Below are 26,346 nucleotides of genomic sequence, written 5' to 3'. Positions count from 1 at the left end.
ATATATCTTCCTTGCTGGCTGAATGAACCATGGTTGTTTGTGTTCTGGCCCTACAACCCAACCGCTCTGCAGCAGGGTCTTCTTCACGAATTCCTCCTCTCTGTGCAGCTCGATTCGGGTTGCATCGTTTCCTTGCTCAATAGTCTTTTCTGGCCCTACTGCACAACCGCTCTGCAGCAGGGTCTTCTTCACGAATTCCTCCTCTCTGTGCAGCTCGATTCGGGTTGCATCGTTTCCTTGCTCCGCGGAATAGTCTTTACCAGCCTGTACTTATGGACTATTGGGTTATGACTGAAAACTGTAAATATTGACCTCTCCAACTCTTCTTGTGGCAGACAGAATACTGCAGTCGTTCAGCTGTGGCCTTCTTTCGGTGCTTAATTGTCATGCCACCAGAAGGAAGCAGGAGAGCTGGAATACTGCCAAGTTGTCCAAGCCTAGACAGAGGAAGTCAGTTAATTCGCGCTCTAACCACTGAGCCATCTTGCTGAACGTGTCCAAATGTCGCACCGTGTTTGTCCGTTTTTATGAGAGTGTTATATTACTGTTGCCAAGCGCATCACCAAGGTGCCGACTTTTGTACTGCAAACGGTCTGTTTGCTTCGGAAAAAACTTCTTCTTTACAACATCGTTCATTTGTTGTCATCGGCATTAAGCGCTTTTACCAAAGAAGGAACCAGCTTTGCTTTCCGTATCATCAGAGTTTGTGTTTAAGACAACTGCATCTCTTCTTATTTCCATACTCTTTCATGAAGTTGCTATCGCTAGCGTTACCGATGAACGCCTGCCACCGTTCGCACGGGCATTCTCTCCGACCAGAAGCGCAGGGTAGTACTACTTCCAAATATCCTTGTTTTTTACTAAGAAAAACATCTGAAGTTATCTCCCTCTCATTGACCTGGCATATTTTCTTCTTTGTCCACAGTTCTCACTAGTATTTTGGGGCAACTTAGCGGAGCTTGTATCTTGGTTGGACACGTTCGTTTCCTCAGAATCTGATTGGCATTCGCTTCCAGACAAAACAACCATAGCCTCACCTGCTGCATCGTCTACTCACTCGTCTTCTGTCTCTTGTCAGCCTGTGAACTTCTCTGACAAACTTGCCCAACGACAATTGGAACAGTTGTCACGCACAGTCCAGTCACTCATTGCCGTTCAGGTGCATATCTCACCTTTCCTACAGACTACGGGACAGTCCTCAGAACTCACTTCTTCGCCTGCTATGATTGATAAACATCGTGGTTTGCTGATCTCAGCGCAAGCTAAGGCACACGCTCAGTGGTCCGCCTCTATGCTACTCAGCTCGGATGTATCGGCAGCTAACAACGTTCCCCAAGCAAAGAACAAGGTCAGTACTTTTACTAGCGTGGTACTTCACTCGTAGAACTGTCTCTTTCACCTAAGAACCATCATACAAGGGTAACCACTTTGACAACAGCGTTTAATAAAATCGTTGAGCTGTAATACTCTTCTGGTGCCTAGCTGCCATGTCACCCAAAGGAAGCACGAAGGGTGAGATACTGCCAGGTCGACCAAGCCCAGACGGGAGCAATCGAGGTGCGGAGGGTGGGTTCTAACTATGGACCTTCCGGTAAATTTACGCTTTAACCATTGAGCCACCTCGAGCTTGACTACAGAGTTGCTGACTTATTGTACTCTCTTGCTCTAGAGAATTTTTAGCATTAATTTATAAGTGTTTGCAGTAATTGCTGCTTTCCCTCGGTCATGAAATTCTAGTTTTAACGCCAAAAAGTTGTACCAAACAGCGTGTCACCTGTTCAGTAGCTTCTCTGCTGTGGTTGGTAGAAAAGGCTCTGTTGCTTAGCCAGTTTGGTCGCTTGACTTAACTCCCTGTGGCTTCTTTCCGTGGAGCTATTTGAACAAACGGGTCTACGCCACATCTGCGCAGACACTTGATTCATTGGATCAAAGGATAATAGCAACTCATATAGGTATCTCTCCGACTTTTATCAAAAGTGCCGCACAATTCCCTAAAACTTGTTTATATATGTGAGCCTCCTTTGGGTGGCCGTTCTGAACACTTTGGTCAATTCGTACGCTCTATGGGACAGCATCGGGTCACGCACACGTTCTACCGACATATGTGGGTTCTGCCCAAGCTTGCCGTTCATTCTGCGCCTGGATGCTCTATCGAATGCATAATCTGAAGGTGTGGAAGCTGATACAATTACACATGGATCCAATTTCCCTCAAATTGCCTAGTTCCAGTGATGTGCTCCCACATGCTTCTTTGGTCCGCATTTCAGTATTCGTCCGTTTTTGGAGAGCATTAATATTTTCACAGAAAACTGGTCAGTTTAGCACATTAACAGCTAAGGATGATAACGTTATAGTGTGCTTCGATGAATTTAGGGCCACATACAGGTCGGACTTGCATTTGTTTAGTAGATTTTTCTACAAACAGCGGTCAAAGTATCTTCCAGAATGTTAATTTGCCTTCACTTCCCTTTTGATTTTCAGCAAAGAACCGCATACCTAATCTTTATATTTTTATCAGTTTCTCAAACTTTTCTAAAAGAACAGTTCAGCTGCTGAATACATGTCACTTTGGATTGAGGCGTGGTTGATGTGGTATTTACAGACAAGCTTTTCACCATGCAAGCTAGTGGTGGAATCAAGCAAATGGAATGATTTTTACGAAGGAAACTACTCAAAAGGTTGTTGAAAACTCTTCGACAGCCCATGACCGGTTTCGTCCTTCTTGGGACCCATCAAGTAGGCGCAGTCACCGAGTTTCCGTCAACCTTATGTTCTACTTGAACCCAAGTTGGACTGCTTTTGAGAAATACACTCATTTACAGATCATTTTGGTTTTCACGAGAGACTCAAATGAATCTCCCGTTTATAATATTCATTCAGTTTTAGAATATCATAAACGAGAGATTCAGTTGAGTCTCTCGTGAAAACCAAATTGATTTGCAAATGAGTGTGTTTCTCGAAAACAAAGGGATTTATGTTAACCTCAAAAAGGTCATATGAATGATGTCGGTGATCGAGGTACTGGAAATCGCTAAGCCCTCCAGTGTGAATAGCTTAGTTGTGAAATCATGGGCAGCGGTTCAAATAGGTCGTACTGACACGTCGGCAACTCTCTTATCATTTAAGCTACTGTCCAGATTTTGCGTGCTTGCAGAACTACCTACTTTGGATCACTCTTGTTATCCCAAAAGGTCTCACTACTTTCCATGGACTCCTGGTGGAAAAAATCGCTCAGCTGTATCACCCTTCCGGTGCCTTACTGCCATGCCACCGGAAGGAAGCACGAGGGCTGGGATACATCCAGGTTTCTCAAGCCTAGGCGGGGGAAGTCCAGAGGCAGAGGTCGGATTTGAACCACGGACCTTCCGGTTAGTAAATTCGCGCCCTAACCACTTGAGCCATCTCGTACCGTCCTGATAGAAGCAGCCGTTGAAACTATGCGTGGCCACTAAAGCAATGACAAATTAGTATAGTAAATGGAATCAATGTAAACCACGACCAAAATGAGTTGGAGGATCTTCAACAGTTAGTCAGATTCCTCCTGTCGATAAGCAAATCATGTGACTCCCATTTTTTATTGACGGAACGTGTCGCACTCCGCAGCTTGGCCGTGGTACACGACGTGGCACTCTCCAGTTAGACTACTCGGTCCATGAAATTCTTGTTTCAATTCACAGCTGTGCCTGACACCCTTCAGACGCCAGGGTTAAATTACTTTTGGCTGCGAAAATGCAAGATAAGCATGACAGCATGACCGTATCAGGGGGGTTTTGACAGGGGGAACTCTTAGATAAGGAAGCACCCTGTAATCGAATGCTGTTAACCAATCATATTAGAAGGAATAAAAGCATTGACTTAGCTATCTACACTTAGTATTCGACTTTCCTACCTTGATAGAGTTCTGAAACAATCGTAAAAAGATAGAGCGACCTTATATAGATTTCAAATATTACATGAATGCAATTTACTCTTGTCAATAGCTTTTGATATTTGAGTTTGGTGCACCCGGAAATGACCACACATGTCAATCAATCACGCTAAAAACTTGACCATTGTGCAACTACTGAGCAGCCGACCTCAAAGTCCTTCTTGGTGGTTTAACACTTCCGTTTCTGGCCACTGCCCATTCAGTGCGTCTCCGACAGAAATACAACGAATACACACGTGAAAAGCTTTGTTCAAAAGACTGAAGCAAATGGGAGATTTGTGAGTTTTCAGGTTCCACATTTCAATTGTTCTCGTTGGTTTGCGTACCAACCACAGAGCAAATTTCGTTGGTCTTATGACCGGCCCAATTCGGAGGAGCTAAGTAGAGAAACAATGAATGCCACTCAGTGTGCGCTGATCCTCAAACCGGATTTGTTTCATCAAAATATATCAAGGATCGAGGTGGCTCAAGTAAAGCTGATCAAGCTGATCAAAGCCAGCGTACGACAGCATCTTATAGGAACAGAATCTTTGTACCTTCTCGTTTCTGGTGTGAGCCGACCACGTAAGCTAGTCAGGTCAGGAGGAGTAAAATTCGGACAAGAGTTATATGACTTCAAAAACGATGGATATACTTTTCAAGTTGAAGCTGGTGGCAAACGGGTAGTTGAAGGAATTGTATTTCTCTAGTAGTATTGTTCGTACACAAGTAGGGTATAGGTCATTGCTCCATAAACTGTTTTTGGCCCCAAACAAACCACTTGAGTTTCTGCATGTTTCAATGGATAGGGGTAAAGCGTCGGACATTATATTTGCCACAGTGGCATGAGTCACAGTAAAACCATCAGCGCTCACTGTGTGTTACAGTAATTTGTGAGGAATTGCGGATGCACTCAACATTGCTTATGAACTTTCCACAGCAGTAAAGCAGATTATTTCGCAATGAAATACCACACCTTCTTACTTCCATTCGATTGGCAGCGACTATCAAGCTCCACGCATGCGTACCGTGTTTTCATGGAATGCTGTCAAACGCGCCCCCATATACACGTGTATTGGACATGCGAACGGTGGCGTGGACTGCGCACCGCATTACCACCTGTGATCTGGTGCGTGTATGACAATCTAATAGGGTACAGCTTTCTCTCTAACCCCCATTGGCCTGAGCGGTCGCGAATGTGGCTGGCAGCTTCAACCGCAGTGGGCGAGCCTTGGGAATACACATCTAAAGACGAACGAAATTCATGCGACGCAAAGGGTCCGGTTCATCTGATTGAATGATTTTTGCAGTAGTATGCAGTTTATTGAAAACGACTGGTCCCTGTGCGATCGCACTTTAATGGTCTAATCCTGAGAATCACCGGTGTTATACGCAGCGTTTTAAACTGTGCTTTGACTCTGCTGGAAGAGTGAAAAGTGTAAGGCTTCTCGATTACTTTTTCATCCGACTCATTCAGTATGGTGGTTTCCCGTCTCCTTCCTCGTTCAGTCGAAAGAGCAATTACCTACATTCGTCAACTTACTCTTACAATCGTTCGGTTCCGGTCTAAGTCCCCCAATGGAGTCAATAGGTACTATTTTGAAGAGCCACTCCGTTTCTTCTCCAACTGAAAAATTTAGTCGACGGATTTCAACCGCTCGCCTCGCCAGTCAAGCCCACCGTCGATGCATCGAAGGTCACAGAGCTTGGAAAGAAGCGTTTGGTGAACGGTTGCGAATTGCGGGACCATTAAGTACATTGCTGTGGGCTCGTCTCGCAGATCGTCTAGATCATCCCAGGTAAATCACTCATTCAATTTGCACTTTGCTTTTGGGATTAGCGGGATGCCAAACTTCAACTGTATAGTACATTGGTTGAAGGTTCTTATTCCTCATTTTTTATTTGTTCCCGGTTAGCGTGTGTTTACGTAATGTGGGCCGACGAAAATACCGAAAGTAACGATTGAGTGACAATGGCTCATCGTCTTCGGGCTTTCGCTGGACAAATACGGGCGATACACTTTGTAGGTAGCCTTTCACCCAATTTCCAGATTCGTTTCGAAATCAGAGCTAGGTCAGAATCTATCAAGTTGGAGGAGAACCGGTGTACCCATGGTGCATCATCATCATCATCATCAACAACAACAACATCATCATCATCAGAGACAGCAACCTCAGTTAACACTGATGCCTGACTCCCGTATAACCACAAAGTTTGTTTGATCATGCTTCGGGCCTTAGAAGGAAAGGAAGAGAAAAGAGTGAATGAAGGATGAGACCTGGCGATGGCCTGTCGCCAATATTCTGAGTTGCCTACACATCTAAGCGCTCAATCAGACAGTCTGGAAAGAAACTGACAACACGAACGTTACTGACTCCTATCAACCGCTATATCTTGCTGTCTCCAGCCAAGCGCAGTAGGGGTCACATGGACCCCATCCTGGAAGGTGCACTGCACCAATCTCTTTGTGACGGTGCACACCTTGACCGACCGAATGACTTCGTCCCGTAATCGGCCGTTACATACCCTGAATGCGTTGTTGTCAAGTTAATAGCTCCGTGGGCCATTATTAGCTTTGTGGCTACTTCGGTTGCACCTGCTTCACCTGTGCTTGAAATAGTGGTATAAAAAGTGTCATTCGTCAAAAAAAATCATTGGGGTGTAGACAGTTTCCTTCGGATCTATTTGAAACTTGTTGCACCAGCCGAGGTACTGAATGGTATCCGCAGAGCTAAGGTCAAGATGGAGTTTGAGGAGCACGAAATTCGTGAAACGATCATGTTCAATTGTCCTCAGTATACGCAACAATAATCAAAGCTTCCGTACATCATCAGGTTGAGCGAAATCGATTTGAAACAAATTTTCGTAAGCCCTTCAAGATTTCGTGCTAAATTTAAATCCAGTAATCCAGTTGGCTGAGAAAAAACAGAGATCCCAATGTTTTTTTTTTTTTGCCGCGGTTTACTGTCCCAATGTTTTTTTGTTCTAGCCGCCGATATACTGTGCATCAAAGTGTCCAAAGCCTCATTTAAGTTCCTTCAAGCTGCTTCGGTTACTGTTGCGAAACTGCTTAAGTTTGCTGTGCTAACATTGTGGTTCGGCAGCAGTTGTGTCTCGAAACTCCCAAGGTACTCAATGGCTCTCTTCCGTCCTTAATGGAGACCAAGGAAGACTGCTTCAGACGAATTTACATAGCAGTCACAAAATTTTCCACAGGATCACATTGGAGGCGAGAACCATCCTGTGACTAAACGGCGCGTGCCCCATTCTTGTCCGCACCCGATTCGTTGTACATCCATCAGATCAACATGTTCATTTACTCCAAGCGGTTCACTCCAATGTGTTTCTTCAGTCCCCCCCTTTTGACTTGTTTGCGTGCCTATGTTCACCCCGTGGTACTTCTTTCAGTCGACTGTATAAGTCCATATAAGTCACTAACATGTGTGCACCGTCAGGTGCTGTACATGCTCTATAGCGCTGTTGTGTGATATTCTTGTCAGTCACGCTTAGTTAGAGATGTGCCGAGTTTTGTCTGATTTGGGGTTTATTCTGTCGTGTGGACCGACAAACCAAGACCGTGCGGTACAAAGGGACTCTATCGATTCTAGGAAGTTTCTATCTCAATTGTCAACAAACAATTTTGATTCAGCCAATAATCCTAAATCCCACTACACACTTCAAAAGTGAGCCCATCTAGTATTGAGGCCTTTTTTGTGTAACTTCGTCTCCTTGGACTTTTCTCTCGTGATTTCTTTCTGTGGCACCTTTCCATGTTACATTTTCCATGGATTTGTCGGTTCAGTTGGCTCCGAACTCTTTGGAAATGCATGTATCGTAGTATTCCTGTAACTTCGTTTTCAGTGGTATTTTCTACGATCCGGATTCAGCACCCTGTGTTCGGTGTGTCGATCCCCTTGAAGGACCGATGCGCCAACGCAGGAGAATGTTCTACATGCATCTTCCGTTGGCTGATCGATTGGTCCACTCAGAAAAGCAACATATTTTAGGTAAGGCCAGCTTATTGTTTCCTCTTGCTCTTTCAAGCTTAGTCATCTGAGTTTACGTAATGCGGGGATAAATATATGTTTTTACCTTCAAAGAAATGTCATGAACCAGACTCTCCATAAAAAATGTGGAATAACTCATTCTAAGCGTTTCGACACAAGCTAAGGCTACATAACTTCTAAACTGTTCAGTTCGACCCAGTAAATAATGGTCTCCAATTCGAAACCAAGACTTTTTCGTGACGGAAAGCACTCATCGACAATCCATGACCAGTTGTTCTCTCGGGGTTTATCAACTTAGCACTCAGTAGCAAATTAAGTTAGTGTGATCAAGAGATTCAGCCGAATCCTTGCTGCATTTCGTCACTTACGTAAACTAAGGCTGATGTAAACCTGAGGATTGCGCCTACCTGATGGATCTCAAAAAGGACGAGACCAGTTGTTTCAACAACTAGACACCGAGCAGAAGAATATCAACCCCATAACGCTGCGAAATGGCCTCATCGGTTACTGCATGTTGATGCTCAGATGAGGCTATCTTCTGCACTAACAGCTGGCTGAAAGCTGGAGTTCCATGAAAGGTCCTTATTAGACTTTCTTACGATACGTTTTTAGTGGTACTTCACTGCGCTATGCCGTGTCTGGCCGTAGAGCGCACTTCTACTCTGGTGCCAACTTGAGTCGCTAGTCGGACTGCCCTGAAGGGTATATCGACGGAAGTGAAGGTCAACTTGACTGACGCAGCGTCAATTAGATGTACAGTGTGACGGCCGAATCCTCCGACGAAGACTAGCAAGCTCGTTTAGAGACAGTTTATGTTGTAACCACCGAAAGCTGTCCTTTCATTTCAGGATTTATTCCTCCCCTGACCTCATCCTCGAGACATCATGCTTTGCGGAATCATGTCTGGAAAGGTATTTACTTTGATAGACATCAATATGCCGGATTCAGATTGAGTGAAAGTACATCGAGACCGTCAGTGGCCGCATCTATCGTGAATAATGTTTGGGTGGATCATCTCTGGTCGATCGAATATCTATCATATCAGGTTGATGCCAAAAAGAGACTCACTACAGACCCCAGAAGAGTTCAGTAACCTTATAAGTAGCTTATCAGGAAAATATAACTCGATGCCTAGAATACCTTAATAACTGAAACGCGTGGCAGCACATCCACTCGATGGATATCACAAGCGGGAGACTCAGTTGAGCCTCTTGCCAACAATCTGCTAATAATTGTATTTCAATAAACATTAATTTTACTGAGCACTACGAGAGAATCTACGTGCTATCATCTTCCCTCACCCTAGCACATCAACGCCTTCCGCACCCCTTGGCTTCTCTCATTGGCCTACCGTCCCGCATTCCAAAACCACCAACCGGAGCTGCTTGTCAATGGACGCACTTACCGCTCTTTCTACCTCTTCCCGCGACGCCATTGGTCCAGCTGGCGTCGGCTAGTCGGCATGACGCTCTGGGCGTTTGGGCATGTCGCCTGGTTGGCCTTGTGCATATTCCACCGGTGGAGGGTGATTTGATTTTAGGCGACTCATGGCTTCGTTTCCAGCCCGATTCATCTGAGTTTGTGACGGCAACGGCTGAGGTAGTTTGCCACTTATTGTTGATTTATTGGTACTGCCAGCGTCACGTTTTATGTTTAACCAGTTCAGCCTTAGGTGTGCACGTTTAGATAGCTGACACAATTGGTTTATCGTCTCGTGCTTCTTGATTGCCTACACATGCTACTTATCCGTTGTGTTCTGTTCTCGGATTTATTACTGCTTTTGTCATGTAGTTTCATGTCACCTTGTAGGTTGTCACTATAACAAGTCATGCGCCAGTCCGGACCGGAGAGGGAAAGTGTTATCATCCGAGTGATACACTCAGCGGACTACCGTTTGGGGTGAAGTTTAGGTCACACATATTTCAGCAGTTGATGGATGCGTTGTCAAGATTACAGTGGCTTACCCCAGTGATATCATCGTTGTGAGCGAAAGATTGAAAGTGTTGTAGTCATTTATACAATCGCAGAGTATGGTTTCTGTGTTCGTCCCCATTTATGCTTCCCAGTATCACGTACCTCGGACCCGTGACAGACAATGCAGGTCGCCACCGGACCCAAGTAAAATCGCAGCTCTTCTGCATATATACCACCTTTGACTGATAAGACTTCCTCCTTGCTGGTCTACGGGAAAGCATAACTGGGGACGAACACAGAAACCATACTCTACCAGTTGTTCAACTTTTCAGCCTTCAACTGTGTACTGTAATTCAATGGTTCTAGGTTTGACAGCTTCGTTCACCGAGAATAACGAGAAGACAGTGGGAGCCTCGAGTTGGAGGCGGTGTTTCACTTCATTTAAGTTTCAAAACCGGGACCCGTGTGCCTGTGTACGGTGGTTCGTGCCACTGCAGCTTAAGGCATCGGGTAGTGTAAGATAGACAGGGTACAAAAAGCGTTTAAGAACTAAGAGTGAACAGAATAGCAGGCTGGTGATAAGAATGATGAGAATGGTACAGCACCGCCACTGTTTCCGTGACGTCGTCATTTCTATGAGTACGTGCCATTGATATTCCAATCTCACAGGCAACAGTTCAGCCAACGTCTTTTGTCATGTTTTTCTGTTGTTTTAACAGCCGTGATAAGTAAGGAGCTCACTCTCTCCATTCTTATTTAAGTTCGTGATCGACTAGATAATGAGACGAACGTTGGAAGGTCTTCAAAACCCCGGTGCTCAAATATCCTGGTTGATCTGGAATACGCGGATGACATCATTCTCGCCTTCTAATAGAGAAAGAGGGTGTAGATGTTTTTGGATGAATTGACCAAAGTCAGTTCATCGGCATAAGCTTTACACCTAGAAAATGTATTTGTTTATATATCCGTGCATGCAGTCAGTGAACACGCCAGTTAAATCCAAGGAGAGTCACTCGAAGTTGTGGAGTGTTTTACGCATCTTGGAAGTTGTAGTAGTACGACAGATGAAGTCAATACACGAATCCAAAAAGCCCGGATCGCGTTTGCTCATTTGAGTCAAAGTGGCACATCTCTGAATCTAAAGGGATTTGTGTATCAGGCTACAGCACAGGCAGCGGAACTGAGACGTCTTGAGTTGTTCGACAACCGTTATCTCATAGCCGTAGCTCGGGAGGATTGGTGTCGACAAATCCGTAATGAGACAATTAGAAAGGATGTATCCAGTAGCAAAAGCTGCGTTGGTTAGGCTATTTGTTGTGTATGCCGAGGAGAGAGTTGTTTCCCGTGCTTTCATGGGTTATGAAAGTCGGGCTACTGTCGGTCCCTTCCAGGATGAGATCAGCGTGATCTCCACTGTCTCTTGTTGGAGACACCGTAAGATATGGCTGCTGGTCGATGTCGCTGGTGTTCCGATCGGTTTTACTCCAGACTGTCTGAATGAACCTTTGGAGATGTAAGCGCCTTAGACTGATTATAGCACCAATTCCCTTCCCAATTCAATTTTATCCTTTTCTTTACAATAAGACTTTCAAATAAATTTTGGTTTTACGTCAGTGAGGCATCGGCGCTGAATACTGATGATATGATGTCGATGATGACGATACTTTTCTTGCGTCGTTCATCTTGTGATCTTCCGTTCAGAACTGGTCTCAGCGAACAGAGCACGGTGAGGCGGTTGATAACCTCTAGCATTTGGAGCACATGACCGGGTCACCGTAGTTGATGCTGCCGGATCAGTCTTTTGAATAGGAGGTCGCACTGCAAAGTGCCCCATGACGCGCCGGTGGTAAGGTCAAACAATCTTCTGTTACCAGGCTTCACCGACGTGGACGCATTGTCTCGCCGTGGATCCCGCCTTCACTGACAGGCTAGTGTCATATGAACCCTCAGGCTTAGGCTGAAGAAATGCAGAATGATCTTCAGCTATTTTAGCACTGTCTCCGTCATCACTGATGGCACCTGACGTGATACAACTGCCCAGATAGGCAAACCTGCCCGATTTCTCTACCGGTTCTGATGCCGTGACCAGCTTTGAGATGGTCCACTCACCCAGTCTCGTAGTAGTAATTTGAAAGAGTAAAATGTGTCTTATAAATAGATGATCATCCGCACCGGATGTGTGGGAGGTGTGGCGAGTTCCGCGAAATTGTTTTAAGGCAGAGATGTGGCCAATCCATCCACAGCCCGGTCGAGGCTCTGCTTAGTTTTCACGACTACACCGCTCAAGCGTGTTAATGAATCCCAGATGAATCTCGTTTATGATATTATTTAACTGGATGTGTTACACAAGGTCGCCTTACGTTTCAACTGATACAATATTCGAGATATTACAGTAGAGTATCTTGACTGAACACATTACTCATAAGGCTGGTAAAAACTCTTCGACAGTCCACGATCGGCTTAAGCTTCTTGGGATGTATCAGGAAGGCGTAGTCTCTAGGTTTCCGTCAACCCTGTCTTCCTGTGAATTATCCAACATCAGCTAATTTGTCTGTTGCATTAGTTGATGTGGTATCTGAAAAATCTACTGCCTTCGTACTAATTCTACAATGGTTCGCCAGTTTCATGTAGCTGCTGTGATGTGTAATGACCTGGCTGACTAGAGTTTTGCTACCTTACGGAGAGAACGAAGACAGATTAGGATGAGAGGCGCGCGTATGAACAAGTGACAGGCGTGCATCATGCGGGCAAAGTAACGAAAAATAACTGGTGCAGTTGGTGTGGCAGGCAGACTTTGGAAAAGTGAATACACATAAACTATTCACATGATGAGTACGCTTAGTGAGTTAGAATGAAGTCCCCGTAAGTGAAGCCAGTCTATGCAAACACATCGTCTCTTCTCGTTAGCACTAATTTCGTTCATAATAAAAAAAACAGTGTATGCGGAACTGCGAGTTTTTGGTTGTGACTCGCGTGACTAAGACTTATGCTTCCTAGTCTCACATAAGTTATCGAAACAAGTGATGTTTAGTACTTCCTATTTCTTGTTTGTACCGTGTCTTCATTTCTTCTCCTATGACTGTCTGTCACATTGAAAGTTCCAGTCGTTCAATTCACCAATAAATGCAATTTACCAATAAATGCCTTCAATCTCTCTCCCCTCTCTTTACCCAGCTGTAAATACATACTATCTGCTGTCCCGTTGTAAGCTGTTGGAATAACGCTACCCATCTTGTTCCAAATGATGCCTAGGTACCTTACTCTTCCTAAATGTGTTTGTAATTGCAAGCATTGCGAGCAAATCAATGCAGTCCTTCACTACACACTTTTACAATATCGGGAGCTTTAACGCATGTTACAAGATAAAAACTTCTGGCTACTTTCACAAGGCTGGGTATGATAATACCACCGAGCGCGAAATCAATAGGGCAGATGAAGGACGTTTCAACTTTTTCCCGAATTAGCTTGATGGCTTGTACTTCAACTGTAAACGGAACACACTGATTTTCTCGGGGTTAACTGAAGTAGATTCTCTCGTGGATGTTCTGACTGCTGGAGCTCACTTAAAAGTTTGTTTGAAAAACTTGCGGAATGGTACGATAGTGAGTCTCCATAGTTGACGCTGTCCGCTTTCACAGTTTTGTGTAATCACAATTTTTGACGAGGCTGAATCGCGATTAATCGCTTGCACGATGAAACCTGCTGAAACCTGTGACAGTTCATATGGTAGGTAGCCTTATGCCACAACAAAGCCTATGAGGAGCAGTTGAAATTTCGGCCCAATGGAAACACGATGAAACTATGTTGTGTTTTCGGAATATTTTTTCTTTAATTGAGACACATTTAGTGGCCATATTAGTGGATTTTTCTGTCTATTTGGCCCCTTTGCTTGCTTGATACCCCTAATTAAAGTTGTCATTTCTGTTTTGGGGGCGCATTAACTGCAGGGAGAAATCTGCGCATCATTCGACCAAACCAACTCCATAGGAAATGTCACAAGTGTTCTCAACTAAAAAAACGATGACTTTTCCAAGTGAATGTTTCATGCAGGTTTCAGTACCGTTTCAGCGGCTAGCTACAATGAAAGACGAATGTTATTTTCACTTGTAGGTGATATCCACACCTCATTTCGATGTTTGTAAAACAGTTGGAACAGGCGAACCCTTCCTTGAACCAGTTTGATAGCAGCAGCTTCTTCATCACTTGAGGTTTTTTGTGGTTACCAACATACTAATAAATTGTTTTCTGAAGATTATATGCATTCCATTCAGCAAATCATTTTCGGTGGACGGCTGAACTCTGTCTAACATTTCTTTGGGGTCTGCTCACGATTAGTGACTCAACGACATTAATGACTTGGTCCTTAAGTGCCAGGCTCTGTAAAACCATAGACCTCTGGTTAGTAGTGCAACCAAGCACAGTAGTCGCGTATTCCACAGACCCATTCCTTCTGCTACCAGGCTAGGATTTATATCGCAACGCTCTTTGTATCCGACTCGATTACCATCGATTGATTTCGTTTGATTCTTTCAGGAGGATTCGCTTTTCCGTGTAAATCCGGTGGCTCGTTTGTGGTTAGCCTGGCCATTATCTTCCATTGATCACATCGAAAAGCGCCGATATGCTCTGCGCAATTTGGCTGTTGAAATTTTTCCCGATGGAACCAGCGTTAACGCACCCGCACTCTTCGCTATGCGTTCCAATAAAGTAAGCACAGGTCACTAGGTTTTGTCTTTGAACTGTACCGGTTCAGTGAAATTTGATTGGAGGATATCTATATTGGGTGTCACCAATCGGACAAAACTGTCGTCCAACAACTCCCATCAACCACGAGGTCGGGTTGTTGTGTTGCTATTTTCGATAACTATACTGATTTGAACACCCTGCGTATTTCGAGACCAGGAATTCCCACACGTTTAGTCTATTGCTTCCTAGGTTCCTATGAACCGCGCCATTGCCTCTCGCTTTGTAGTCGGGAACAACGAAACCGGAATGGTTAGAGCAAAGAGTTATGGTGACACTAAAAACGCCAGTGGGCGAGTCGCTCGGTAGACTCAGACTTAACTGCATTTGAATAGAAGAACTAATCACACTATCATGGCTTGAGGTCAGCATGCAATTGTGAGGATATTGGTAAGAAACATGGCACCGATGCCAGAAATGCAGTAATCGGAGTTTGTCCGGGAATTATTGCACATCTAATAAGGTGGTGCACTTGTTCCTGATGGTTGGGCCCCATTATTTTACCCAATGCATATCGGTTCATTTAGGTCTACGTAGAATGGGAACTAATCCAGTTAACATAGTCCACAAGAATCATGAAATTACTCTCACAGAACGCTTAACGAGATCCACTGATCTGATCCTTGATGAACCCATCTAAATCTTTCTACCAAAATTCTGAATGATATTTATGTGGTCCGATCGGTGCACTTGAGGCAGACGTTACAAGGCCAATTTCACCGAAACGTTAACTGAGTTCACTCCGTCAAACGTCGATGTTTGACTCGGGCTGTTAATCCGCTTGTCTGCGCAGACGTTTCTAAGGCCTGTGTGAAACAACTTTCATTGCAACGATTGTATTAGTTTCAGATAGTACGTATACTACAAGACAGCACGCTGTGGTTGACTAACTATTGACCTACCGAATGTGTTTACTAAACCGAAACTTGTTCACTGTCATTACTACTAAAATAGTCGGGAAATGTGCTGGCCTCGGTGCACATGGACTGTTTGCAAGTGTTTTTGAGTCCAGCTTAAGTGTGTTACGGTCCTCGTGAAAGACCGGACGGATTCCATAGTTTTGTGGTGCTCTCTAAATGGCCTCGATAAGTAATCGACTGCATTAGAAGATCGGGCGGACTGGTATGCGTTGTGTGGCTTGTTGCAGGGAGCTTGGCGCTAAAGACCTTCGGTTACTCGTTGTTATGGAGAACTCCCACCAAGCGGATTGGTTCTTGCCAACAAGTGTGGGCGGTGCATGTGACTGAGCTCGTAGCAGTGCTTCCTTTGATACACTGACTCTAAAGAGAGTCTGAGTAACGATCGGAGTCAGTGTGCTTTTTATTGATCTTTGTATCAAGACTGTTCAAAGAGAACTTACAAATGTCACATAATGGGAAGCTCAAACGCGTCTATGTTGTTGAGAATTCCTTATTAATTGTGACCTAGTTTCGAAAACTGTTCGAACCGCGCGAGAATTCGTTTTTGCAACGTTGCAATTTATATATATATAGGAGATGAATGAAGCCTTGCACACTCGGTACTTGTACGTCGTGAAACGGTTTATCGAAAATATGCCAAACAGGCGAGCCCGTTACAACACCACCAGCCTGTTTAAAGAGCCAGTGTTCGCTTGAATTCCATTACATGCTTCCTTATTGATCAGAAGCGCATCCTTTTGCTTTATCCGCCGTCGAAACGAACTTTGCCTGCCTCGCTAATTTTTCCCTTGGTACTCATAGGACCGTAATCATTTCATTCATGCATTGCGGGAGCAAATGAAGACGAAGGCAGTACGAAGACGGTTTCTTTCCACGACATCCGAGGAACACCCAGCTGGGGACGAGTCAAACGTTGATCATGGACACCACCGCTTACGTGCCGTTCAACGCCGTTGGTTGAAAGGACAGATATCCAACTTCGCCTATTTGATGGAATTAAATGATCTAGCTGGCCGAACCTACAATGATTTGATGCAGTATCCAATATTTCCATGGGTTATACAAGTGAGTATCGCTTTTGAGTGAATGAACGCATTTATTAGGTCGAGATGAATAACTAGTGTATAGGGACGCTTTGTGAAGGAAAGCAACATGAGGACAGTAGATGGTTATAGATATCAATATCACGAGCGTGAAATTATAGGTACAGTGGCTTCTGATATCAGGGTATCTCATGCAAAAAAGCTCAACACCACGAAGCCGAAATACCTCTAATAAGCCTTCCTCACTGGTCCGTCCCTCATTATGCCATTCCCACGGCTACTTGGACGAGAAATCAGTGGATCTACCCAGGAGGCTGGAGTGGCAAACCGCATAAGGTTGTAATAAATCAGAGGGCGGCTTTTCTCCGGACGACGGCACGAGCTGCCTGGCTCAGTGACAGAAGTGATACCGATGCTGACTCATAAATGCAAGTTTCAACTGGGTGTGCAGCTAAACAGGAAGATGAGACGATTGTTCGCCCAAAGTTTGAACTTAAAATCTATCGTTCAAGAGCAAAGCTATTGTTGCTCACCATAACATGGTGGCCGATCAACAGGGGTGAACTGAAAATGATTTCTCTGAAATGTTTTCAATGTCAAGGCTTTTACTGTTGTCAGGTTTGGTCTGACTGTGTGTCTCAGTATTTCTTTTTTTGATAACGGTTTGTTTAACTGAGCGGATTTTCAGGGTCATAAAACATTTCAAATTGGAAGATCCTTTGTGCGCGTTATTTTCAAGTTGCTTCAGCATGCAAAAAGCCGGAAATATAACAGGACAATCCTTTTTCGTAATGCGAGAGAATTCTTTGATCTGTCCACTGTCTATAGTAAACTTGAAACGAGAATGCATGAAAAATTGCGTAACTGTGCTAAAAAAACTCACAACTTAGTACTGTCACTGAAACATTCCTTGGTGCTGAACTGTACATATGACCATGCATATGCCGTGGTTATGGTAGCCTAGTTAACAAGACGACACTTGGCAAATATCGGTAGGAAGCACGGCAATGGTGCTCGATGTTTCGCCTGAAAATACGTTCATTTCGCCATAATTCGGTAAATCTACCCATTGTTTCGCGTTAGTAAACTGCGAAAAGATGACATTCATTATTCAATATATTCAGGGTGATAACACGATCAACGCAGCGGTTGTAACAGTTTGTTACCAAAATTCAAAAATCTCTGATTTTGCTTACCAAGTTCTCTGTGTAGCATATTTATTCGATTTAAAAGTTTCTTGTACTTGTAATTTAGACTGGTAGTATAGTCCGCAGCTAGTCGTATTGGAATTCCTTCCTTCTGTATATTTGAAAGGCTGTAAAAGCTCAGTATTCTGTTACTCTTGGGATTCACTGAAAACCACACGGAGTAACCAGGCTGTTCCCCAACCGTCCGGACATGTGGACTGGTTTATGTCTTGATTCTGTAGTGTACGACTTTCACCTTTTATATGGAAATTGGCTCCTAAGGTTTTCCGTTGAGATGCCTCTCGTGACCCACTCTGCTCAATCAAACCGGCTGAGTCTGAGATAGGATGCGTGGACCATGAAGCTATACACGTAAACGAAACCAACAGATAGTTGCGCGCACAAATCGTTAGACCTCGAAAACGCCTGTTTGCTGCTCCAGAATACTACTCAGTTTACGATCCCTAACGGGCAGGCACTTTTGGAAGTTTTTGGAGAAACGCTAACTCACTGACGGTGTAGACGACGCGAAGACAGACAGGCTACATATTTCCACCACTGATTTTTCTTAGTATGAATTTCTTCAAGAATTGAGTGTTAATTTTGCGGAGCTCAGTGAATTAATACCCCGAAGCATGCCATGTGGAAGATAATTTAGGCGCACCGAATATGAAGGTTTAGTAGACCGCAGATTCAACTACTGCAGTGGCGTGATGCGGGGAAACGACAGATCAATGAGTCACATACAGCTCATGTTGCCACAAGCTTTGTCATGTTCAACAAAGGGTTAAACTGACTGCTTGGGCTGGTACTCTTGGCACAAAAATCATCGATCCGTTCTTGTCTTCAGGTAACATCAATAGTAAATGCTGTCGTTAAGTGGTTATTTTCATTCGTTGTAGCCTTATAATAAAAACAAGTACCGCAACACCAAACGGTCCCACCTGTGGATGGGATCAATCCAGTCTATGGTATTTGGTTCCAGTCACACTGCGGTCCGCCATACTACACTCGGAATGTACACAAACATTTGGGTCAGACATCCTTGAACAAATGAACCAGCTGAGGATCATCAATGACGGGTTACTCAGCTGGCTTTCCGCTGAACCTTCTGTCAACACCGAGTTACTTTGCAGATGAGAAAATCATGATGCCTGTCGATTTTTTATGAACGCGGGCTGCGCGAACCCGGTAGGAAGGTTGTGATGAGGGCGGTTGCCTTGTGCTTTGGACGGCGCCAGTTTCACTGTACATTAGCAGCCTTACATTCATACGATGACATTTGAAAGGGATATCGGAAACATATCGAATACATACGTCTCTGGGCGAACCAACGTGCCTTGGTAGCACCGTATGCAGACATCTTACTGTAATGCAAGGCAAATGAGGGCCACTATCTAGTAAAGTTACAGTAGCGTTGTTGCGGCCCGATTGAATCAGATAGAAAGTAGTAAGGTTTACAGTCAACTCAGAGGTTGGCTTTGTAATTTTATTTTAGGCAAAGGTTTGGGTGGTGATCATTCTGAGGGCTATCTGTTTCTTATGATGGAGGTTGTTTCGTAGACAATCAATGTAGCTGGTTATTTATATTGGAGTCTTATAAGCACGGCACAATTTAGCGTTTATAGCTTTAGTGTTTAGTGGTACTATTGTCCGATGTATGCCGAATTCCTTGCCCGCTATGTCTGTCCCCCTCAAGAAAGTCAATCTCAGATAAACTGTTTTCGTTCAATGGCTTTCTTCCCCAGATAGAATGATTTCATTTAGAGTGACTTGGTGTGACCACAGATTCTTACATACCTTGAGTTCTCTCCATGTTTGTACACGAATTTCTTATTTAGCGTACTTTCTTCTCCAATAAGGCCCAGATTTCCTACGGCCCATTGGCAGCAACCGTCGCAAGATCCAAACGTGTATTTATTTTCTGGGTTCGTGCTCTCAATCCGATTGCCAAATGGACTGCCAGGATGAGCCCTTTTTATGCACACCTGACTATTTCTCCCAAAATAACTTACCTCGAATGACTCCTAATTTTACTGTCTACAGAGAAAGTTGTCGGCCTGTTGCCGAAATATTAAGCTTCACTTAGAGTGCGGTTGATGAGCTGGCTGATAAGTAAGCTTGCCTCTGTTACTCTATACTACAGGACGAGGAATATTCTCCCTATTTATTCTTATAAGTTTGTTTTAGAAGTTCATTGAAGGAATGGACAAACCATTTTAGACTCGACTTTACCGTTGACGTATCCCGATTTTTCCTACTGACTCATTTGCGTACCTACTTGTGGAAGGGGATTAGTGGGAGGCTTGAAAGAATCTCTCATCAAGGACGTTCCCTTGGGTAACATTCCCTTAATAAAAACGGTTTGTGGAAAAGGTCCTAGCGGTCATTTTGTGATATTCTTCTTGTACGATACACAACTTCACGAGTTAGAGATTCGTTTTGCCACCCTCAGACCTGCATATTTGGTATTCTCACAAAATATCTCCGGCTTTCCATCGCTACTACTCAGGACTACGAAAGTGCGGTTTTGGACCTGGGACATCCTAATACCTATCGGAAGTTTGATCGGCCAATAGCTGTTCAGTTGGACGAGCGCGCTGCAGCAGTATCAAAGCACTATGACGATGCGGAACAATTTGCTGAAACCCTACTGTCTGAATTCAGTGGTTCAGTGGAGAAGCTGTCGATCAGAGGAACACGCCTTTCGCCGAAATTCGCCGGTCTTATCTATCCTCCGTACCATTATCCCTCACACTGTTCGAACGAGGCGATCGTTCTCAGTTTCATGGTTCGATTACTGCCCTACACGTATCGCCATCTTCGCTTCCAAGGTATGCGCTATGTCCAAACTTCTTTCAGCGATTGGGCACTTTGGAATTCCAATCGTGTAATGTTTCCACTGCTAAGTGCTAAACACCTGGGTGATGTTCAAGATATAGTGATGAACATTGGTTATTCTGCGAGATAAATAAGATACCTTAGAAAGTACCTTCGAAATTGTCGCGCCAACGTGATTGAATAATACGGAGGTGACGTACTCTCGTTTAAACACCAATCCAGGCCTTATCCAGCCATTTATTTGTTACTGCTGGGACACGATCCATTTTACCATTATGTGACTATGTAGCCACAACGGCTTAGATTTGTTGTTGCATGCTGCGAATCAGTCTGTGCCTAAAATGGCACATCCGAAAAAACGATAAACTCTGTGGCTGTATGAGTGAAGCAGCTATCTATTCAACCACAGTTACGGTTAGAATAATTTCAACTACAGTCCGTATAACTTCGGTTGCCGTTCAGATGACTCCACTCAATGGACGAAATAGGATGCTGCTTTAGTTCTCAATCCCAGCGCCTGACTTGACGGTGAGTGGAGGAGCGGTGCCAGCAAACTGTTGGAGCATAATTAGAGCGGTTGTTTCACTTGACGCAACATTCATGGGTCATGCACGTCGTGAGGGAGTCCAACACACAGTTTCATCGTCATGCAAGTGGAGCATGTCTTTCCATGTTCTCTTTTGCGGAAGGCGGTATTTCGGTTTGAATAGCTCTCACCAAAGTTGTAAAGAGTGCTGTGGTAGCACACTCCCTCGCAACGAATCACTCAGTCACCGCTTCCATCGCGTCTCAATCAATCTACTGAGAGCATGGAAGACACTCATAGGCAGTCAGAATTTTATTTTGACCCAAATGAGGTAGTAGCTCTTCGATTGTTAACTTACTACTCTACTTGGGAGTGGCACATGTAGCCCTAGAACTAGCCTGGCCTGCTTCTGACTGTGTGGTTGTTCCCCAAACCCTACCCCAGTAATTCTTCCCCACTCTCGTTGACTGAACTAGATTAAGTACTCAGATACACTCATTTACATGTAAACTTGGTTTTCACGGGAAATCTCTCGTTTATATATATATATATATNATATATATATATATATATAGTAAGTTGACCGTTGTACGTGTTCCACACGTGTGCCGCTTGTTATGGACCTGGTTGTTGGGTTTCTCCCGAAATGGAAATGCTACAAATAATCCGTACTTTTATTCTGTGCAGTTTTGTAAAACTAATTCCACTCTGACTACAAAAACTTCCGTCAAAAGGGAGCAGAGTTGTAGGTACAATTAGTCAGTATGCTCAAAGAATATGGGCTTTCATGACCACTCCTCCGAAAAGATTGCTTTTATCGATCCATCGGAGCTCCTTCCAAATATGCTGACAGCCGGCCACTTCAGATAGTCTCTCTAGAGGGGAAAACCACGCCAGGTTTTATCTTCAGATATACATGTATTGGATTCATATCACTGCTTGCTAAAATACGCTTAGCCGTATTGTTATTAACTGGTGCACCCCCCTCTGTATAATCCTGATCACTAGTTTTTTTCAAGGTGACCCTGTTTTGTCATAGCTGCAGTATGCTTATGTGTAAACTAGAGGTCATTTTCAACACTTCTGTTTCCTCCAGTGAAGCTGTTCTGCATGACGTTTGATATCTTTCCAGACAACAATTACGACGTGCCTGACCGTTTGTTTCATTCGATTGAGGCCACCTGGCGCCTGGCTACCACAACCGTCACCTGTGTGAAGGAACTACTGCCGGAATTCTACTTCGTTCCTGAGCTATTTGTTAATGACACGGGCTTGGCGTTGGGTTCTCGTCAAAATGGGAGCTCAGTAGATTCTGTACAGCTTCCTCCGTAAGTGGTGTTTCTTTACTGATCCCATTTCTCCTATCTGGCGCGTATGTTGGTAAACTACGAACGGCTCAGAATTGAAATCGCCTTTTCTCAATCCGCGGCCCATCTACAAATGAATTCACGACCCTTCTAAAAAAATGAACTTTCTTCAACAAATCTTCAACCTACCCAAATTAGCTTTAGGAACGGATTATAACGAGCGAATCACTCTAAAAATCCGTTCATTTTACTGTGTTGTGCTATTTGGTTTCACGATTTAATCGGCGCCCCATTAGTGCATGTGGCCAACTGAATCACGAGACGGTCTTTGTGCAATATATTCAGCCGAAGAATGTTTTAAACGAGGTAGATCCTCCTGCTAATACCACCTTAACTTCCAAGGAGTGTTCAGGTGCGAAATTCATTGACTAGGCCCGGCTGATGAGCCCAAAAAGGGCAAAACAATTGTGGAGTGTGTGGTACATTCATGGCTTTGTTCTAGCACCTGATGGAGTGTGAAGATTTGGTCAACGCATTACTTATTAGGCCGGAATCCCGCTTGCTACCCTCGAATCAGTGGTTCACAGGCTACCATAACGTAATAAAGCACAATTGACAGCAACAATCCCGTTACTGATATCCCGTGGTTATTGCACTCATTACGAAACCCTTTTTTGAAAATGGACACTATCACCGACTCGCCCCAGTTGTCTGGGGCACTCTTCTTATCTAAAGTGCACGCTGACTGAGGATTTCAGATCCAGATGAGTGACAATTAGTGGCCACGATAGCTATTGTTCGGCCCAACGTTCGAGGTGTTCTTTATTCGGGATGTTTACTCCCTCCCGATCCTTGGTGGTTTTGCTCACAGGAGCGTTCCAGGTATCGGTCGCGCGGATCTACGGAAACAATATTCGGACATTCCCGGCTTTCTGGGCCTCTTCCATTTCCGTGGCTTTCTGTGTCCACCAGACTACACGGTCGGCTCGTACACCCAATTTCACCTCTGACGATGACTTTATCAATCTGGAGTATAAAGACATCGTTCTTGTCTCCTAATAAGAAAGAGGGCACAAGTGTTTTTGCTAAACTGATCAAAGTCTTTTAATGCTCTAGTTGTGACGCAATCAAGTTAAGTATCAGAAGGTAATGAGCACTAACAAATGTCTGTCTTACTAGAATGTGATGAATACCATAACTAGGTGTACTTGATAAAAATAGGTACAATACGGAAAGCTGAATAAGCTAAAAAGTCACTTATCTTTTTGAGGACACTTGTTGAGAGTTCCTGAGTGAAGTTCCGGACGCGGGACTTGTCTCCTCTGCAGTATAGCTGCTACACGTGTTCTATAGTTGGCCGTGGAGACTTGCAGAGCTCTGTTGACTTCCTGTCCTGTGCGCGCGTGTGTGTGTGTGTGTGTTGAGCCTAGTTGTATACCTATTTATTGTATGCAGTGTGAAGAGAGGTGTGTCCCTTCGTGTTTGATGCTTGCATGAACATGAATACAACTTGGCCTGATGTGTTGAATGGAGTTCATACTCCTGGCGCGTGACGTAAGTGGCAGGCGCGTGAACGAAAATGGTTGAGAAGTTTTACTGCACATGCCGGCTAAGGTTGCAAGCGGGACAGGAATTGTCACATGGTTTCAGTGTTTGTGACGCGTGACCTGACGGGTGACCTCTAGTCATCCCCTTTTTGGCATGGGCTTTATACCTAAGAAGTCTGTATGCTCATACTTCCAGGCGCACAGTCAGTGAGCACGCCACTTAAATCCGAGGGGAGTCACTCGAAGTTGTGGACTGTTTCACGCATCTTGGAAGTTGTAGTAGTCCTGTTTGCAATGCGACGTATTAGGTCAATGCACGAATCCGAAAAACCCGGGATTGCGTTTGGTAATTTGGTACACCTATGACGTCAAAGCGGTGTATCCCTGAATCTATAGGGACTTGTGTATCAGACTACAATGCGCGTTGTTTTGTTGTATGGCTGTGAGACTTGGCCTGTTCGAGCAGCGCAACTGAGGCGTCTTCAGGTGTTCGACAGTCGTTGTCTCAGGACACAGCCCTTGTGGTCTTGTGTCGGGCAATCCGTATTCTGGTAATTAGAAAGGAATTTTTGGGTTGTGCAGCGGGAGCTTTTACTGAAGAATGTGTCCGGTACCAGAAGCTGCGTTGGTAAGGCCACGTATTGCGTGTACTGAACCATCCTTTATCGTGTTTTCCGTGCCCAATTCAGAATGATGGAACCAGAGAAGTGATTAAACCTTGAGCTGGCAGATGGTTATGAAACAGATTACGAAACGAAAAGTGCTACTCGCCTTCCAGGATAGGGACTGTGTGACCCCAATTGCGCCTGATTGGAGACGCTGCAAGATGTGGCTGCTGATCGATGTCAATGGCGTCCTTTCTGTCAGCTTCTGTTCAAGTCGCTTTATGTGTGTAGGCATCTCGGAATGATTGTGTTAGGCTAAGACTTCCCCATCCACTTCTATTCTTATCTTCACAATACTATGCTAAATAAATCATGGTTGTACGGCCTCGAGGCGTCAGCGTTGAACACTGATGTCATACTGTCCACGATGATGATGACGATGGTGATGACTGTTTATGGTGACCACGTTGCAGTGATGTGTCTTCGTCACGTGCTGGGTTTCTGGATAGTTTCAGTACACGCCTAAATATGGTTTAGAACATTCGGTACCTCAGGTTCCGCCATTCCGGTGCAGAAAGCTATGATACCGTTCTCACAATCCATGCTTATCAATAAATGACCGACCGTCAGGGATAATTTTCGGTACCTAAACTGGTAGGTAGGCGACAGAAGTGAATGGTATGGTGATCGCTACGTTAATGTTAGTTTCTGTTGATTTAACTCCAGCCACTTAATATATTGATATTACCTTTCTTGCCAACGACCTTGGATAGAGGTTCATACGCTTAGGCTATAATAAAAACAGTCACTCTGAAAGTGCTGTGAAGCACGGGGGTTAAACTGACGTTACTGTCTACCGTGGTGCTGCTGAATCAAGCTTGCTAGCGAATATTGCAAAGTATATAGTAGATGTTTCTAAATGATTCTGTTAGTCCTTTTATTGGTGTTTATATTCCGGTCTCTCTAGTGCTGAACAAGGCTTCTCGCCTGCATTATTTCTTCTAGGTGGTCTAAGGGGAATCCTCGCCTCTTCACACTAATCTGTCGAGCAGCACTCGAAAGTGACTACACAACGAGTCAGATATCACACTGGGTTGACCTTATATTCGGGTACAAACAAACCGGGAAACGAGCCAAAGAAGCACTCAATTTATATCATCCCTATGTGAGTTTCATGTACACTCAAGCTTGCGGCTACGACGCTCCATATTTTTTGTGGCTTATGGTTGTTTCATTCATCAAAACGTCCGAAATTCGAAGTTTGTTATCGTGTCCAAATCTACAGGTGGATAAGTTGTTTTGATGGCATGTTAAAAACAGAGATAAGCTGTTCAGCCTGTTTCTCATTGGTTGTGATGAGTAAAATATAGGATCCCTTGTCTGTATTAGGAACTGAAAATCCTCACTCTATCTTGAGTACAAACGACGTACAAACAAACCACGTGGACCGAGGCGGACACAACGTCTGAGGGGGAACCTGGCCTGGAAATTTGGTTGCAAACGTTTCATCACTGAATGAGGTGACATCATCGGTGCGTTGTTAGGGCGCGTAGTGGTACGCAGCAACCACTACGCGTGAAAGGAAGAAGGCCTTCGCTGCGGAGTTATCTATTCGGAAATGCCAACTGACCTGTTACAGGCCATTGAACAAGGAAGCAAAACTCTAATCTGCATCTTAGTTACAAAAACTGGACACAGATCTTCTCCCGAACGAGTTTTCTTAGAGATTAGTTGCCTCCACTCATTCGCCGGGTAAATCCAAGCAAATGTTACAAAGTGGCCCCACGAATTCCGCAACA

General features: G+C 44.4%; 1 protein-coding gene across 1 annotated transcript in view; it reads left to right on the top strand.

Annotated features, from left to right (window-relative positions):
• The window catches only part of T265_11670 (hypothetical protein), a gene marked incomplete at both ends in the record, with an annotated part of 105,211 nt that overhangs the window by 56,775 nt on the left and 22,090 nt on the right, over nt 1–26,346 (top strand). The window contains 9 exons of the mRNA XM_009178384.1: nt 926–1,348; nt 5,417–5,706; nt 7,769–7,914; nt 9,221–9,513; nt 14,362–14,535; nt 16,293–16,556; nt 20,234–20,555; nt 22,221–22,416; nt 25,553–25,712. Of these exons, the coding sequence (XP_009176648.1) occupies nt 926–1,348; nt 5,417–5,706; nt 7,769–7,914; nt 9,221–9,513; nt 14,362–14,535; nt 16,293–16,556; nt 20,234–20,555; nt 22,221–22,416; nt 25,553–25,712 (2,268 nt within the window). The remainder of the gene's footprint in view (nt 1–925; nt 1,349–5,416; nt 5,707–7,768; nt 7,915–9,220; nt 9,514–14,361; nt 14,536–16,292; nt 16,557–20,233; nt 20,556–22,220; nt 22,417–25,552; nt 25,713–26,346) is intronic.

This window comes from Opisthorchis viverrini (genome assembly GCF_000715545.1).
Source record: "Opisthorchis viverrini unplaced genomic scaffold opera_v5_545, whole genome shotgun sequence".
In the NCBI taxonomy this organism is placed as follows: domain Eukaryota; kingdom Metazoa; phylum Platyhelminthes; class Trematoda; order Opisthorchiida; family Opisthorchiidae; genus Opisthorchis; species Opisthorchis viverrini.
Note: the sequence above shows the minus strand (reverse complement) of the source record. Positions and strands in the feature narration are given on the sequence as shown.